Below are 18963 nucleotides of genomic sequence, written 5' to 3' on the forward strand. Positions count from 1 at the left end.
GCTGCAGGACGATGGGCTCCTATAAGAGAGCCTTATTCTGTTAGGAGATTTCAATTGTCATCTATGCCCTAATATCGGACAGTGCACGCAAGACCTCCCCATATGCATGGTTTCAGAGGAATGGCACATGGAGCATATCCCAGACGTGCGTGAACTAAACGTCCTTCTAAACACTTACGATCTAACATTTACATTAGATAAGGTACCTTACCCCCGAAACTTTGACCACCCGCCATCTTAAAAAGGTAGGGGATTTGCACCAACTATTGACTTTATTTTTGCCTCATCATCCCTGGGCCGTATATCTCTTTTTAAAATTCTACATAGTCCCTTTAGTGACCACAACCCTCTGACTATGCAGCCTGAGGTGCAGGGCACCCAGTAAATGCAAGGTAGTAGGAATTCTGGGCACAATAGCTGCAACAGATCAGGAAAGGCGCCTGCGGTGGTAGCAGGTGGATACTAATGTTTTTAATCATTCTCCTTTTAAAATGAGGCAACAGGAGATTTTACAGTGCTTAGATACATCTGCAACATAAGAGGATATAGTTAGTTCATTTATTGTTGACGTCCAGTCAGTTGCTAATTACTAACTGCCTCAGTAGCAGCTACCTGCTCGGATAATCCGAGATGGTTTGACAGTGAGTGCTCTAAGGCGCTCAAGAACCTTAAGTTGGCCCTGAAACAGACTCCCCGTAACAGATCCTGGGTGGCCAGTTGCCGAAATAATTATAAAAGGGCCCTTAAGGAATGGAGGTCCCTGTTACAAAAATAGGCATGGGATGAGCTGACACAAGCAAGCGAATTAAAAGATAGTACTCTCTTCTGGAAGGTCATAACAGCCCTTGTTTCTCTGAACCGGACAAGTCTTATTTATGTCACCATATTACCTCTGACCAATGGAAGGTTCACTTCCAGTCTGTCTATAATCACTGTGATGGAGAGGGACTTACTAATTAATTATAGCCCTTCCCCTACAAGGTGCCTATTAACTTCCCCCTTGAGGGCGTTGGGATCGGCATCGAGGGACTGTCCCAGAACAAGGCCCCAGGACCGGATGGGATCCCCCCAAGTTGTACTGGAACAATATTGATGTGTGGGCTCCGGTCCTGTGACGGGTATTAAATGCTGCAGTATCATCAGCTATGCCTCCCTCATGGTCTACTGCCACTATTGTCTCGATCTTCAAGAAGGGAGATAGGAATAATCCTCACTGTTACCGCCTCATATCCCTGATTGACTCTACAGTTAAGGTTTTGGGTCGGGCTTTACTAAATAGGCTGTCTGAGTGGGCAGACAAAATCAAATCATTTAGGAGGCCCAATATGGCTTTCATATAGGCAAATCTACTGTAGACCAGTGTCTGAATCTTTATCTTTTAATTTCCAAATATACGATCGCCAAAGTGGGACTCTTCTTCCTGGGTTTTATGGACCTCACAGCAGCATTCGACCGAGTGAATCGTAACACATTGTGGATGCTGCTTAGTGAGCTAGGAGTTGAGCCAGAAATTATAAATGTTTCAATGACTCTTTATGCCCATACCACAGCTGCAGTTAGATTCACCCAAGAAGGGAGACTCACAGATAATTTTAAGTGCTCTAGGGGGGTGCGTCAAGGGTGTATTCTTGCTCCCCTTTTAAACACCTCATGTATTAATGGATTAGAATGTGCCCTGACACCCCTACAGGTCGACACACCGAGAATCACTGGGAGACCAGTGCCAGTTCTGCTGTACGCGGATGACGCTGTTCTCATAGCACGTACACCTAGGGTGCTGCAAGTTCTAAAATATGGGTTTGTCTCCTTTATGAAGGGTTGGACCTGCCCCCTAATTTTACTAAATCATTTGTGATGGAGCTAGGTTGTCGAGGTACTAGATCAAAAACCTATAAGGGACGCACTCTTTAGTCTAGCCAAGGTCCTGGCTTTAACATACCTCGGCGTTTTATTTGGTGCCAAATTAAATTGGAAAAATTTGAAGAAGGAGAAGCTACGGGATATGAAAAAATCCTTGGGAGCTATTGCAAATTAGGCACACAGATTAGGCACATGGTCTCGGGGAGTGATTTTAAAATTATATCGGTCTTTTTGCATTTCCAAGGTCCTGTATGGGGGTGAGATCTGTGGGTACATAGCGGTCGATAAATTACAGACTGCACAAAATAAATTTTTAAGGCGGATTTTGAAAGTGCCATAGGGAACACCCACTTATTCTGTACATGAAGAACTAGGACTAAGTATATAACTGACCTAGTTGCGGTTAAGCCTTTGTTGTGTTGGGTGAATGTCCGGTCCAATGAGGCGGCATCTTTACTGTGAGGGCATGGAGATCAGTAAACCCACAGTAAGAGGACTGGTTCTACTTAAATCAGTACAGGGCATGGAGACCTATCTCTCCATTTTAACTAGCTCCCATGATAGATTTTTAATCACTTGTTTTAGATTAAATATGTTTCATCATTTAGTGGCCACACCTTCAGGCATTGTTTTATGTGTAGAAGATAGAGACCCCTGTGGCTGCGACAGTAGGTCCCCACAGGACACTCTGCATTTTGTTTTGTTATGTAAATATTTTTCCTATCCTAAGCGACTGTATCTTAAGCTTTATTTAAAAGAAGAGAACACAGAGAGCCAAGAAGCGAAACAAGCCCCAGTGTCGAGGGGAGGAACCTTTAACAACAATTACCCTGATATACACAGGGGAATTCTGGACTTCTCTAAGGCAAAAAATCACTGATTTGTTGACGGATCTGCTGTCTCAGCTCTGGGACAAACTTAACAAAGTACTGTCAGATTCTAGAGACACACTTGTTAGAGTGGAAAGTATGTTGGACACTAATAATAAGGCGTCCCCCTCACCAAATCCCCAGATACAGACAGCACGATCTGGAATGCCCTCATCAACCAATCTAAAATGCAGGCCACTCTCCTAACCACCTGATGGAGAAGGGGATTACAAGTGCAAAGAAGAGGACCCCTACAGTTCCTAATAAGGTTCCTTAAAGCAGGGAAAAAGACAATGAGTGTACAGATTTAAGGCAACCAAAATGCAGACCATTTGATACTCCTGCATATGTAATAATTGTCAGCAAGAACCAAAGACAACAATCAATTTACCAAAAATACAAAAGGTTAACCTTTATTAAGTTTTTGAACCATGAAAGAACATTTATATTGAATCATTCATTCACTTTCATATCCAGCATACAAACTCACAACCATACTAAAAACATTGTTATAATGATAACACATTATCATGAATTAATTAATCAGCACAAAATTTGCAAAACGCTATCAGAAGAGTGGCACAAATTCAATTGACTGGTGGAATTCTACGCGCGTTTCGGCACTGCCAAAGTGCCTTCGTCATGAAGACGGCCATAGTGAAAGCAATTGATGAATTCTTAATTTAGATAGTAGACATATGATGATGCACAGTCGAATAAGGACAATACGATATTTTGAAGATAATCTCAAAAACAAATGACGGTGGGACATCAGTTTATGCCGCAAAATACTGAAAGATGTGATTTCAGTAAGGGTATATTAATTACGTTATGATGCAGATGAAGGGAGTAAATACAATTCTAATTGCTGGTTTCACAGATAATGGTGAATGAAATCAGAGCCTCCGGATATGGGGTTCCTTCTGTTTGCAGGCATGTCTGGAAACTAACAGAAGGGGATTATGACACACAAAACGGTTTCTGGGAGGGCTCCTCACAGATCACGTAATCCCCAAGTAAGTGGTACGGATAGGGGTGATAGGGAGCAGTGCCCCCTGTTAAAGATGCGCTGGACAGCCAGGGAAAGCTCATATATTACAAATATTCTGGGTTTACCAGTCATTGATCTTCCTCCTGCCTGTTGCCCCTTTACTGTGGTTTTTGTTGGGGTACCAGGCTTGGATACTCATTGTGAGGAATCCACGGATAAATTAATTAATAAAGTGGTGCACTGGCTAGGCAAACACAGTAGATTTAATGTGGCAGATCACAGCCACATTTTGATGGCCAGAAGGGTCTCTTGGATTGGCCCGGTCTAAGAAAACACTTAAGGGAGATAATGTGATTGACACATTTAGGTTTCCAGAACTTGCGCAATAATATTTTGAGACACTCTTCCCAGTTCCCCTCCTACGTTTTTGACATCAAGCCACTCCCATTAGGTTTCTTCTAAAGGCCTACCCCCAACACCCCAAAAAATAGCCATGTTCTAGGCCTGGATGGGGGTGTTTGTACCTTGGAGGAAATAGAGGATACGCCTAACCCCTATGCCCCTCTGTCGGATCTTAATGGCTTAGATTGACAAATAGAGGGTTAATAATAGTATAGCGCATGTCATGCCGGTTAAAATATTTACACAGGAAAGTAAGCCTAGTGAGCCGGGCCATGCGCAAAGGAAGACCATCCTTCTAGTTGTTCAAACCCCACCAGCCCAATAGACCCCCATGGGGAAGCCACAGCCTGTTATATACCCTACAGGTCGGAACTCGGGGGAGATGTACATTTTATTTCCTGGAATATGGCAGGCCTAGCCTCTAAAATTGTAGATGACAGGTGGATTCAATTTATAAGATGATTCAACATTGTTTGTATTCAGGAGAACTTGGAGGTGGAAACACATTTTTTTATTGAAGGATACAAGACATTCTTCCTCCCAGCAGAGGGCTCCACTTTGGGCAGAGCAAGGGGAGGATTAGTTATTTTTATAGCTCTTGGGCTCTGCGTTTGTGAAGCAATTGAACTGGGACTCCAAAGTGGCACAAGGCCTAAAACTAGTGGTAGGGAGAGCGCTGAGGTTAACAATAATTAACTTTTACAATGCAAAAAGTAAGAAACAGAGCCCCTCCAGCCTGTCGGAGTTAAAGGGCCTCCTGGAATCGCTGCAGGACGATGGGCTCCTATAAGAGAGCCTTATTCTGTTAGGAGATTTCAATTGTCATCTATGCCCTAATATCGGACAGTGCACTCAAGACCTCCCCATATGCATGGTTTCAGAGGAATGGCACATGGAGCATATCCCAGACGTGCGTGAACTAAACGTCCTTCTAAACACTTACGATCTAACATTTACATTAGATAAGGTACCTTACCCCCGAAACTATGACCACCCGCCATCTTAAAAAGGTAGGGGATTTGCTGCAACTATTGACTTTATTTTTGCCTCATCATCCCTGGGCCGTATATCTCTTTTTAAAAGTCTACATAGTCCCTTTAGTGACCACAACCCTCTGACTATGCAGCCTGAGGTGCAGGGCACCCAGTAAATGCAAGGTAGAAGGAATTCTGGGCACAATAGCTGCAACAGATCAGGAAAGGCGCCTGCGGTGGTAGCAGGTGGATACTAATGTTTTTAATCATTCTCCTTTTAAAATGAGGCAACAGGAGATTTTACAGTGCTTAGATACATCTGCAACATAAGAGGATATAGTTAGTTCATTTATTGTTGACGTCCAGTCAGTTGCTAATTACTAACTGCCTCAGTAGCAGCTACCTGCTCGGATAATCCGAGATGGTTTGACAGTGAGTGCTCTAAGGCGCTCAAGAACCTTAAGTTGGCCCTGAAACAGACTCCCCGTAACAGATCCTGGGTGGCCAGTTGCCGAAATAATTATAAAAGGGCCCTTAAGGAATGGAGGTCCCTGTTACAAAAATAGGCATGGGATGAGCTGACACAAGCAAGCGAATTTAAAGATAGTACTCTCTTCTGGAAGGTCATAACACCCCTTGTTTCTCTGAACCGGACAATTCTTATTTATGTCACCATATTACCTCTGACCAATGGAAGGTTCACTTCCAGGCTGTCTATAATCACTGTGATGGAGAGGGACTTACTAATGAATTATAGCCCTTCCCCTACAAGGTGCCTATTAACTTCCCCCTTGAGGGCGTTGGGATCGGCATCGAGGGACTGTCCCAGAACAAGGCCCCAGGACCGGATGGGATCCCCCCAAGTTGTACTGGAACAATATTGATGTGTGGGCTCCGGTCCTGTGACGGGTATTAAATGCTGCAGTATCATCAGCTATGCCTCCCTCATGGTCTACTGCCACTATTGTCTCGATCTTCAAGAAGGGAGATAGGAATAATCCTCACTGTTACCGCCTCATATCCCTGATTGACTCTACAGTTAAGGTTTTGGGTCGGGCTTTACTAAATAGGCTGTCTGAGTGGGCAGACAAAATCAAATCATTTAGGAGGCCCAATATGGCTTTCATATAGGCAAATCTACAGTAGACCAGTGTCTGAATCTTTATCTTTTAATTTCCAAATATACGATCGCCAAAGTGGGACTCTTCTTCCTGGGTTTTATGGACCTCACAGCAGCATTCGACCGAGTGAATCGTAACACATTGTGGATGCTGCTTAGTGAGCTAGGAGTTGAGCCAGAAATTATAAATGTTTCAATGACTCTTTATGCCCATACCACAGCTGCAGTTAGATTCACCCAAGAAGGGAGACTCACAGATAATTTTAAGTGCTCTAGGGGGGTGCGTCAAGGGTGTATTCTTGCTCCCCTTTTAAACACCTCATGTATTAATGGATTAGAATGTGCCCTGACACCCCTACAGGTCGACACACCGAGAATCACTGGGAGACCAGTGCCAGTTCTGCTGTACGCGGATGACGCTGTTCTCATAGCACGTACACCTAGGGCGCTGCAAGTTCTAAAATATGGGTTTGTCTCCTTTATGAAGGGTTGGACCTGCCCCCTAATTTTACTAAATCATTTGTGATGGAGCTAGGTTGTCGAGGTACTAGATCAAAAACCTATAAGGGACGCACTCTTTAGTCTAGCCAAGGTCCTGGCTTTAACATACCTCGGCGTTTTATTTGGTGCCAAATTAAATTGGAAAAATTTGAAGAAGGAGAAGCTACGGGATATGAAAAAATCCCTGGGAGCTATTGCAAATTAGGCACACAGATTAGGCACATGGTCTCGGGGAGTGATTTTAAAATAATATCGGTCTTTTTGCATTTCCAAGGTCCTGTATGGGGGTGAGATCTGTGGGTACATGGCGGTCGATAAATTACAGACTGCACAAAATAAATTTTTAAGGCGGATTTTGAAAGTGCCATAGGGAACACCCACTTATTCTGTACATGAAGAACTAGGACTAAGTATATAACCGACCTAGTTGCGGTTAAGCCTTTGTTGTGTTGGGTGAATGTCCGGTCCAATGAGGCGGCATCTTTACTGTGAGTGTATGGAGATCAGTAAACCCACAGTAAGAGGACTGGTTCTACTTAAATCAGTACAGGGCATGGAGACCTATCTCTCCATTTTAACTAGCTCCCATGATAGATTTTTAATCACTTGTTTTAGATTAAATATGTTTCATCATTTAGTGGCCACACCTTCAGGCATTGTTTTATGTGTAGAAGATAGAGACCCCTGTGGCTGTGACAGTAGGTCCCCACAGGACACTCTGCATTTTGTTTTGTTATGTAAATATTTTTCCTATCCTAAGCGACTGTATCTTAAGCTTTATTTAAAAGAATTGGGATTCAGGCATGCTCATATAGCCCTCTTACATTTGCAACTTTTGCACACTGTTTGTTGTCACAAATTTTTTAAGCTCAGTATTAAGATCAATAAATTTGAGACACGATTGATGTATACAGGGACCCCCGCGATGTTGCACAAGTGATGATATATTGTTTTAATGGATTTGTTCCTGATTTTTTTTATCTTTGTATGTTTTATGGCTGTGATTACCGCAGAATAAAGATTATTGTTATTATTATTATTACTATTATTATACTTTAGGGGTCCAAGAACAGGGCCTTTCCTGTACTTGAACACTAGATTGTGTGTTGATTGCTGATTCTAGAATGCTGCAGCAGGACATTTCTTAGAAAAAAGTATCCCAACTTTAGAACCTCTTTAGTTTACTGTCACAATTAAAAGATTTTCAATATCAACAGAAGACTATCTTGAGATCTACAAATAGAACACAATTGGTTTATCCATTGGGTGGTTTAGAATGTAATGTTTGCAGTGTGTGAATGACAATTATATGCTTCCTTTAACATTGTAATCGTTTATCTCTTGTTTCACAGAATCTCCATTTTTTAATGGTGAGACCCATTTAAGAACAGAAGAAAGAAACACTTTACATTTTAATGAGCATCTGAAAGGTGGCATGGAAGAAGTCAGCACAGACCCTAGCTCAGGTCAGTGGCTAAGAGTTCTTATTTTTTTAAAGGGCGATGTACCCATGAGTTATAGTTTTCAAATTAGCGGCAGATGTTACATAACATATTCTGTTTCTTTTGTGAGTATTGAATAACTCCCTCCCAGATCAGATAACGTGCAAAATTTATGGGTAGCCCATATTTATTAGGAGATTAATCCTTCACTCCCACATCTCCAGTTCCTGTTAAGGTGGTGCAGCAGCTACTAATTGCCCAAGGAGGATATAATATCCCTTAGAGGTAGCAAAGGATCCGCTTCCACAAGGCGAGGGCTGATCTATTCCATTGTTAACATCGATCACAATGGAAATCATTGACAATGTGCCTCCATTCTACTGTAAGAGTTATAGTCAGGCCTTATGGAAACTCCACAGATATAGAAATCACACCAGAAGATGGGTACTCCTGTACCATTTCCAGTTATTAAAAAGTAATTAAAAATAAACCCCTTCAGTTGTGAAAATAACAAACACAAACCAAATTGGCTCAGGTGCAGGCCCATATAACTCTAATTATTGGAAAGAAATCATAAATCCATGAACAAAGCTAGGGAAATGGCTGTTGTGCTGTCTTCTTCCTGTACTGATCTCTTAATCTTTGCCAAGCAGTGGTCCGCTCCACTTTACAGAATGTATTAGGCATCTTTTTTTCCTAAGTTTCAACTTTGACAGTTGGATTAGTGTTTATGGTGGATGTGGTGTTTGCATTAAATTTCATCTACTCACCAGCATCTTGTGCAGTCTTCCTGTGAACTTTACTTGTTCACTACATTGGTGACAATTTGAAGAGCTGGTGCGAGAGCTAGACACCACAACTCTACATTGCCTGCTGAGCTGAAGAAAAGTGTTTCTCAGCAAGCAGTAGAAGTCAAAAGTCTGACGATGGACATCAAACCTGCAACTCTCAAGTTTGAATCAATTCTTTGGAAAAGAAAATAATTAAAAGAAAAGACAGGACTGATCTGTGATTTCTTTTCACAGTTGTGTCAAGCAGCCTCTCTTGACGTGATGCAAAAACAACAGTTGATGCACAGAATGCAGAACAATGTCATACATTCACCCCAGTACAGAGATCTGGGCCTAAATCCATCGTTTTTTTGCTCACCATGCCATTCCAGTTTGAACCCAGCCATATGCAAATCAGTCTTGACCCTGTGCCTCATGGGAACAGTCCAGCCCGAACTGCCAAGCCAGGTCCTCCCTCGACTGGAAATAAGCAACCTAGGACCGGTTTCGGGGTTTCACCCCTCTTCAGCCAGGATAGCTTGATTCCAGTGGCATGGAGAGCACGGGACTCACGTCTGAGCATACCCGTCCCACTCGGGGTGACAAATGCAAAAAGAACTATTGATGGACAGAATGCAGAACAATGTCATACATTCACCCCAGTACAGAGATCTGGGCCTAAATCCTTCGTTTTTTTGCTCACCATGCCATTCCAGTTTGAACCCAGCCATATGCAAATCAGTCTTGACCCTGTGCCTCATGGGAACATTCCAGCCCGAACTGCCAATCCAGGTTTTCCCTGGACTGGAAACAAGCATCCTGGGACTGGTTTCACCCCTCATCAGCCAGACTAGCTTTAATTCATCTCCTTGTATTTTCTTTGTGTGCCCTAAGTTGGCAGGGTATGCCCAGACGTGGGTCCCTTTCTCACTTTGCCACTGGAGTCAAGCTATCCTGGCTGAAGAGGGGTGAAACCCCGAAACCGGTCCTAGGATGCTTGATTCCGGTCCAGGGAAGACATGGCTTGGCAGTTTGGGCTGGACTGTTCCCATGAGGCACAGGGTTAAGAATGATTTGCATATGGCCATGTCTGAACTGGGGTGGCGTGGTGAGCAAAATAACGATGGATTAAACCCAGATCTGTGACTGGGGGTGAATGTTTTGCCAATGTGCAACATTCCGTCCACCATCTTGTGTGTTCTCTTGACGTGAGACATCACGTTCCAGGCAGCTTGATCGTGTGATGCAAGCACATTCTGTTCTCAGAATGACGTTCATTCTTTATTATGGTCAAGGTCAAAGTTCTAGGCAGCTTGAGGCAGACAAGGACCGGCAGCAAGTGTCCATGACGTGGACGGGCTCTGGTCCAAGAGTGACGTTTGCGGTATGTCGTGTTGAAGGTCAAAAGCACTTCACTGTTCACACTGACGTCTATTCAAAGGAGGTACATGAGCAATGCTTTGCTCTTCAAACTGCTCAAGGAAAGAGAATTTATGAACTCAAGGGCGTGTGGCACTAACTTAAATGCTGAAAGGAAGCATGCCTAGCTCCACTAAACTTTGCTGCGTTCTCTGTCCTCGAGGCCTCAGTTCCTGTACCGTTGTAGAATGACCGCTGCCTGGCTTGGTAATTGATATTGCTGGCAATCTTAGTCTAAGGTAATCTTTTGGGTACAGCTTTTGTTTTAGTTTTGCTTACTTTGTTTGTTTGGCCTCTTCTGTTTTACATGCTTAATTTAGGGGTTGGAATACTGCCCCCCCCCCCCCCCCCTCGCTCCTGTCATTTTCTTGCTCCAGACGTTTTTCCTGCTCCCGCTGGATGCCCTCTCCCTGCCCTCCTGCCTCCCTGCCAGTCCCTCCCACCTCCCGGGACTACTTATGGAGGCTGCTGCATGGTCCCAGTGAGTAGCCCTTGACCCTGGTCTCGTGTGCCACTCCCCTGCTGCAGCTGCTTATTTCCACTAGACTATGCCACGTTCTCTGCCCTCGAGGCCTCAGGTTCGGCCCCACTATAGGGTGACCGCTGCCTGGCTTGGTAATTCATATTGCTGGTAATCTTAGTCTGAGCTAGTCTTTTGGGTGCAACTTTTGTTTTAGTTTTGTTTATTTTGGTTTATTTCTTTGGCATCCTCTGTTTTACTTGCTTTATTTAGGGGTTGGTTTACTGCCACCTGCTCCAGCTGTTTTCCTACTTCCACCATTTTCCCTCTCCCGCTGGTTCCCTGGTCCTGGTCCTCCCGCCTCCCTGCCAGCCACCTCCCAGAACTGGCAGTTTTTGTTGTATGGATCTACCACCATAAGAAAATAAAATCACATCTTTGAAGAAATCCAGTGCGGTGGACTCTGGTTTCTCTATAGAACCGGAAACTTGGACTGTCTATCTTTTGTACAATAATCTGTGTAATGATTGTTAGCTCCATAGATTAGATATAAGGCTAGTACATAGGCCTGGAATTTCAATGTTTTTTATGAATATAAGGGTGTGCTGAATATTTCTTTCTAAATTTCATAACCTCTCAGAACTACTTATGGAGGCTGCTGCACGGCCGCGCTACAGGCATGCCAAAGGCAAGCTGCCTGTGCGCTCCTGGTCTGCGCCCAGTGCCAGTACCCCTGGCCCTCCCAATTATACAGCACAAAGGAGCTCCTGGATCTGGTCCCCGGACACCGAAGCAACAGCTGCTGCACTTGCATCAACCAAACGGCCTTTCAATTGCCACTATTGCTGATTCTTCTACAATACAGGACCGCCAGTCCACACTGGATCCCGTGCTGCTACCGCCCAGAAGACCACAAACAACCCAAAACCACTCCAATGCATCCTGCTCAACGCCTGATTCCTCTGCAAGCATGACAATGAAATCTGGGACACCATCACTACCCTCTCCCCTGATGTTGCCTTCATCACCGAAACATGGCCCAACCCCTCCTCGAACCCTGACATCGCCATCGCAACCCAATGGCTATAAGATGATAAACCGAGACCACACGAACAAACAAAGCGGGGGCATCGCCATCATCTTCAAGAAAACCTTCTGGTGCAATGTCAACAACGACTAACCCACACCTTTCATGGAACACCTCAACTTCCAACTACAGACCAACATCAAGACCACCATAAGAGGCCCCCTCATATACAGACCCCTGGGACCCCGACCGGCTTTCTGCAATGCCATCTCCAACTTCATTGCCCCCGAGCCATCGACTGCTACCACTACATCTTACTTGGCGTCCTCAATGTCCACGCCGACAATCTTCCAACGCCAGCCCCACCACCATCCTGGAAAACCTGAACAACATAGGCCTCACCCAACTGGTCACCGAACCCATGCACAAAGACGGAGACAGACACTCGGTTCCATTTTCACCTCCAGCGACTGAATCATATTTAGCCACATCAGAGAACTTACCTGGACCAACCACGCCATCATTCACTTCACAATCTCTGACGTTCAACACACCATCACCAAGCCTCACAACTACTCCCACCACAGCTGGGGCAAGGTAAATGAGACACAGTGGACACAGGCCCTCAGCACCACCCAACCCGCAACTTTATCAGACCTTGACCAGGCTGTCCAGAACTTCTCTGCATTGATCACCAAATGCACTGACTGTGACGCCCCGACGAAACCAGCAAAAACCTACAAAATCTCAGAACAAAACTGCTGGTACACCCAGGAGCTCAGAACCACCAAGCACAACTGCCACCGACTCGAAAAACTATGGTGCGCCACAAGGAATGACTCAGACAGAGCCGCTCCCAAAGCAGCCCTCACCAATTACCACCTTTGCATGAAGGAAGTTAATAGAGCAGCCATCACAGCCTGCATCGATACAGTGGCCAACCACTTGTAAGAACTCTTTAAGATAGTTAAGGACATCTCCAACCTGACAGTCCCAGAGAACACCATCCATCCCTCCCTAGAACTCTGCAACACCCTCTCGGACTACTTCCACAGCAAGATTGAAACCATCTACAAAAACTTCAACCCACAACCCACAACTCTCAACCTCAACAGCCTCAACTAACCAACACACACCAGCCGAATGATCAACACTTTGTCTCCACTCACAACTCAGAGCACCATGGCCATCATGCTATCCATGACATTGAAAGTCTTTATACAAACATCCCACAGGATGACACCCTGGGAGTATTAAAGACAGCATTAGATGAAACTCCCTGGAGATATAACACACCGAAGAGTTTTATCTTGGATTGCGCCAGACTGGCTCTGAGGAGAAACTATTTTGAGTATGAGGGGACACTTTTTCTTCAAACAGGAGGTACTTCGATGAGGAGCACCTTCGCTCCCAGTGTGGCAGGGCTCTATGTCTTCGATTTCGAGAAACGATTCATACTGGATACACTGAATCCGTATTTTTCCAACATTCCTTTCTGGAGAAGATATATCGACGATGTACTTGTCATTTGGCAGGGACCCCCTGAGACTCTAACCGAATTCTGTACATGGATAAACACCTGTAACCTGAATCTGAGATTTACCCACACGATGGATCCCACCACCTTAATTTTTCTGGATCTGGTGATTACCAAAGAGAATGGGCGTCTGGAGACCAAAACTCACCATAAACCCAGTGCAAGAAACAACCTCCTTAGATTCGAAAGTTTTCACCCCAGACCCCTGAGGGAGAATCTCCCATGTAGTCAATACCTTAGACTACGCCGCAACTACAGTAAAATCACAGACTATCGTGACCAGGCAAGAGTTTTGACGAATAAACTTTCCAACAGAGGCTATCCCGTAAAAATACTCAACAAATGTCAAAAGAGAGCTCGAAATCAACATAGAGAAGCCCTCCTAGAAGACAATACACAGAGGGATGATGAAATACCACTAACTTGTGTTACTACCTACAACACAGCGTCCAATCAAATGACACGATCTATCAATAAACATTGGTCTATCATTAATACTGGTAATTTACATTGGGAAAAACCGTTATTCTCCTTTAAAAAAGCAAGAAGCTTGAAAGATGCCTTGGTGAACACACGTCCTAAAGACTGCCCACGGGTAGGGACACCCACTGTAACCAATGCTTGGGGCCGACCAAACATAGTAGGGCATTATCAATGTGGTAACTGTAGGGTGTGTCACCTGACCGCGAACATAAAAACATTGTCATTAGAACCAGGGAAGACGTGGAGCCAGCGAACCCATACGAATTGCAATAGTACCAATGTGATCTATCTGATAATTTGCCCTTGCAATCTGAAATATATAGGGATGACCTGCAGAAAGGTTAAACAAAGAATCTGTGAACACCGTAGTACAATAAGGTGCAAAAGGGTGGCAACCAAATTAACTGAACATTTCCTTGAACATAACCATACAACCAACGATATGAATTGAGATCCTTACAGAGATTTAGCCACCAGTGACAACACATGCCTCAACGTTCCTGCATGCTTCACACAGGCAGCAGCTGCCATGTGGTAGTCATATGTTCTGTGCTCAACTCCCCTGAGTATAGACCCATTGATGGAGCGGAGGATTAGCAGCCAAAGATTTACACAATTCACATACTCACCTGGGCCCATAACCATTCATACATAAGCTAGTAAGCACCGCTCGGATCAATTTAGTATGATGATACCTGCGAGATGTATTTACCTCAACAATTCTTACCATTCGTCTGAATATAATTTCTCCTGATCAATGGACCTAGTTGTTAGCAGTTTAGGTGTAAATACCATCAAGTCAATACTTTAAATGACCACAGACTCAAGAGAATTTTAAATGTTTAAATAATACATTTCATGTGAATCCAGAAGCATAAAGTAGAGTTCGAACACCGTTTCTTTCAAGGAAGGAAAATTAGATTATTCATAACTTTGAACTGAGTTATACGATGACAGTACCTGGAAAAGTAGAAAATCAGAGAGCGCAGTACAATGAGATACTACACAGAATTATATTTACCTGGGATGGTGTGGAAACCAACCCCTTGGCCTAGGAGCTAGAAAGGGTCCCCTGGGACAGGTTAGGAGACCGAAGGATTCAGGACAGGATTCAGGACAGGAACGGTGACCTCTTCTAGATCCGACGCCTGTGTCGCACCCCTCTCTGATACTCTCTTCCTCCTCGATTCTTCTGCAATCGCCTTCTAGCTCTTGACCTCATTCCCTTCTCGGTTATTCCGCAATGTTCTCTAATTTAGCTTCGGTTCTTAGTTTTAAAGTTTGGTTCTGCTTAGGATCTGCTCAATCTTCGGACAGCATCTCAGTCTCTCTGCATCTCTGCAGCATGACTGATATCTAACTAACTAAACTACCTCAATTATACTCTTCTAATGGAAACCACCACCCCCAAATGTTTCAATGTTCATGAAACGCCTAATTATGATTGGATAAGCAAGGGGAGATGATCATCACACCATGCTAAGTTTTAATATTTTCTTAAAGCTCATTGTTCAATGTTTCTACCCCTTAATTTACTTTCCCAAGCTTTATTTCCCACCCGTATTCACATCTTAATCATTACAATGTATACAATTTGGTTCCGTTCACAGGTCTTCATGCTTGTTTCCAGGACATGTTGCTCTTTTATTTTGGATGGCATTCAAGGCTTTGCTGTAAAGTAAAATATTCCCTTTGGGCTGACTCACAACAATAATAGAGGCACTGCTAAGGTGTCTTGTCCAAGCAAATTGTCACTTATGGTAATGTCTGTGAAGACCAGATAAATGGACCTATGGTGTTCAAAGCACCCTAAAGGCTATTATAACAAAATTGAGAACAGGGAATAGAAAAAATCTTTCCAACAACTTGTCACAAGGGTGATCCAGTTTGCCCGTGATGAACGAGGTGGCGTAACGGAATCCCGAAGCTGTAGAGCTATACAGCCTACCAGTTTTTAAACAGAAGAGATTCAATTCTGGTGAGTTGGCAAACTATTGGATACAGACTACCAACTACCAACCTTCATCCCCCTCAACTTCCGTTTATGAATAAACGTGCTGCGGATAGATTGAAAGCTAACAGGGTTTTAACCTCAGCCAATTAATAATCTGGTAAAATATAACCATAGTTGAACGATGCGAGGGGAAGTTTATTAAAATATACCCACATCTATTTTTGTTACATCTCGTGAACTAGCTGAAGTTTTATGGGGAGACTGCGAGTGTTCAACTAACTATTACAGACCACAGGCATCTTTTCAATCGTATATATTGAGGTATTGTTAGATGTACGATTCTCAGAAGGAAGGACTTCTATTACCCGTCCTGAAGAAGGTGGCCCTATAAATTTCTCCACCGAAACGCGTCGACGCTCAAAATTTGAGTTGTATTTGTCCCTGGGACCAAGGTTGCCAAATACCAGGGTATAGTGTGCCCGGTGGGAATTGGTCCATAGGGTATACAAACCAACACTACTAAAGCATGATTGTGGTGCTTTCATTGTAAAATGTGTCCTTCCATTAGATTTGTGTGATTAGACTTATGAGATAGATTGCTTGTGAATGTGTGTTGAAAATTCTAATTAAGAAAAACTGTTTTAGAAAACAAAAAATTAAATATAAATTTGTGCAATTACTATTATTGTGTGCATCCATGATGCGCCTTTGTTTTAAACTTGTTTTAATAAAATTTGTATTGATCAATTGAATCTATTTGACGTAAGTTTTCGTTTTCTTTATTGCTGTGTACTGGATCACCCTTGTGACAAGTTGTTGGAAAGATTTTTTCTATTCCCTGTTCTCAATTTTGTTATAATAGCCTTTAGGGTGCTTTGAACACCATAGGTCCATATATCTGGTCTTCACAGACATTTCCATAAGTGACAATTTGCTTGGACAAGACACCTTAGCAGTGCCTCTATTATTGTTGTGAGTCAGCCCAAAGGGAATATTTTACTTTACAGTATATCTTGGTGCTCTGTCCCTTTGGACTCTATCGAGCCCCTCTCCTTGTGTTTACAAGATTCAAGGCTTTGCACAACGGATTTCGGGTTTGTCGTTTCTGCGCATGTGAACTGATCACATGGTACATCAGTCCAGCTTCCCTCAGAGGCCCAAATACGAACTAGTAGAGAGGTCAAAGAAAGGAATGTTAAAATCAGAAATAAATGATTTCACTGTATACCACCTATCTCTACTCTAATCCCATTTACTTATAAAAATCTTTTGCGTTAGCAATTTAGTAAAACTTGCATAGTTTAGTTTCAGCAAACATGCGCATTATCATGTGAGTTTCAAGCGGCCATATTTAGAGCAACTGCGCAGCTGCACAGGTTTCCCTCCAAGCAATAGCACATCATACTATGTAGATGCAGTAGACGCATGCGCAATGCAGAATCCCGCGTTTAGCAGCCATTTTTAGAGACACTCTGATTACTTGTTAGTAAAACACATACGCAAGCTTTCCCTAGATTTGTATGTATGAACATGCAGTGCAAATTAGTATTTACAAACACAATTATTACGGGGTTACGAGTGATTTGAGAGCATTGCCTCCAAGCAAGTCTCCTTTTATACGAGTCCTTGCTCCATCATTCTCCTCTCTGATGGCATTTAATGCCATCACTAATTTCCCACTACCAAATCAAATGCCAACTTTATCACATCTCAATTCCCTCTTCAATCTTTTCAACCCTTTCTTTTCTTTCTTTTCCGTTGTTAATTTGTAAATTCTTCAACTTTTTGTATAGATCTCCTTTCATTTCTTTATTTCATTGTATTTTCTCTTCTTTCCCCTTTCGTTCACTGTATATCTCTTTCTCTTCTTGCAATACTTGAACCATGTCATTACTGCTAGAACTAATAGTGTTATTCCTAATACTGGTAATATTATTTGACCTATAAGGCTATTACCTAAGTTAGAAAACCAACCACCTATGGTTGTAATACTATTTGTTAATTTCTTCCATACACTCTCAACGTCCAGTGGTTTCAAATCTTCCTCCAATTTTGTGATATTTTTAATATATCCTCTAATTTCGACACTTTTGTCAGGAATGGAAGTGCAACAATGTTGCACTTTCAGAATTTTACAGACTCCGCCCTCTTTTGCCAATAATATATCAAGAGCAAGTCGATTTTGCAAAACCATAAATCTAATCGCAACCATCTCTGTGTTAATCATCAAGAACCCTCCAGCAGTATCAGTCGATAGACGATCAATCACTGTAGATAATTGACAAATCCTACATGAGTGTAGAATTACTCTCACTGAAGGTATCAATGCACTGAATATATCACCTACTATTTCTGAAAAACTAGCCCTCTTCATACGTGTTAGTTCCTGTGCGTTTTCATTGCTTCCAGTGATTCTTTTCACATGGTACACCTTTGGGAAAAATATTCCAAAATAGCAACTCCCGTACCAATGACCAGGCAGCCTAAAATACGCTTTGTCTCCACATACATAATAAATCCCAGAAAATACTGGATCTGTTCCACCTTTCAGTCCCCATCCCCCAATTACTAGAACATTATGCTCACACTCACTGGAACCAATAAATACATTGTTATAGTTAGTCTTTAATCTATGGAGGCAGATCTTTCCTTTCTTTTCAAAGTCCAGGGACATAGCAGCATGAGTCTTGCCAGTTTTGTACATATTTTCTTTCTCAGCCCATTGAGGTATCTGAGGTTTTGGTTCAGAAGCCCTACTTTGGAAGTCCTGTCTCCTTTTCTCAACTAAATTCAAAAATATATTTTCTTCTTCACGTAATTTACATGTTAAATTGTGCTTGTGTGCTTCAGCCATATCTATTGTTTTCATAGTTAGAAAATATTCTCCCATAAACTGTGCATCCTTAGTACTAAGAACTGTGTTCATGCCTTTTCGCATAGGAACCTCAGAGAAAATTACATCTAAATTAGAGTAATAATACTGTAACTTCCCTGTTCTATAAAACAAACTTACTAAAGCGCTACAAGAAATACCATAGGTTAAAAGAATATGGTGGTATGTTACGCCCTCTGCTACTGATGCTGGTAATTTCATACACACATAGCAATCACTCACTTCCATAGTGTCTACATATTGCACTAATACATTTGTGAA

General features: G+C 42.8%; 1 protein-coding gene across 3 annotated transcripts in view; it reads left to right on the forward strand.

Annotated features, from left to right (window-relative positions):
• The window catches only part of LOC146798244 (uncharacterized), a 720254-nt gene that overhangs the window by 553732 nt on the left and 147559 nt on the right, over window positions 1-18963 (forward strand). For all 3 annotated transcript variants that reach the window (XM_085625533.1, XM_085625531.1, XM_085625532.1), the window contains exon 5: window positions 8070-8183. In XM_085625533.1, the coding sequence (XP_085481659.1) occupies window positions 8070-8183 (114 nt within the window). The remainder of the gene's footprint in view (window positions 1-8069; window positions 8184-18963) is intronic.

Source organism: Triturus cristatus, chromosome 9, assembly GCF_964204655.1.
Source record: "Triturus cristatus chromosome 9, aTriCri1.1, whole genome shotgun sequence".
Taxonomy (NCBI): domain Eukaryota; kingdom Metazoa; phylum Chordata; class Amphibia; order Caudata; family Salamandridae; genus Triturus; species Triturus cristatus.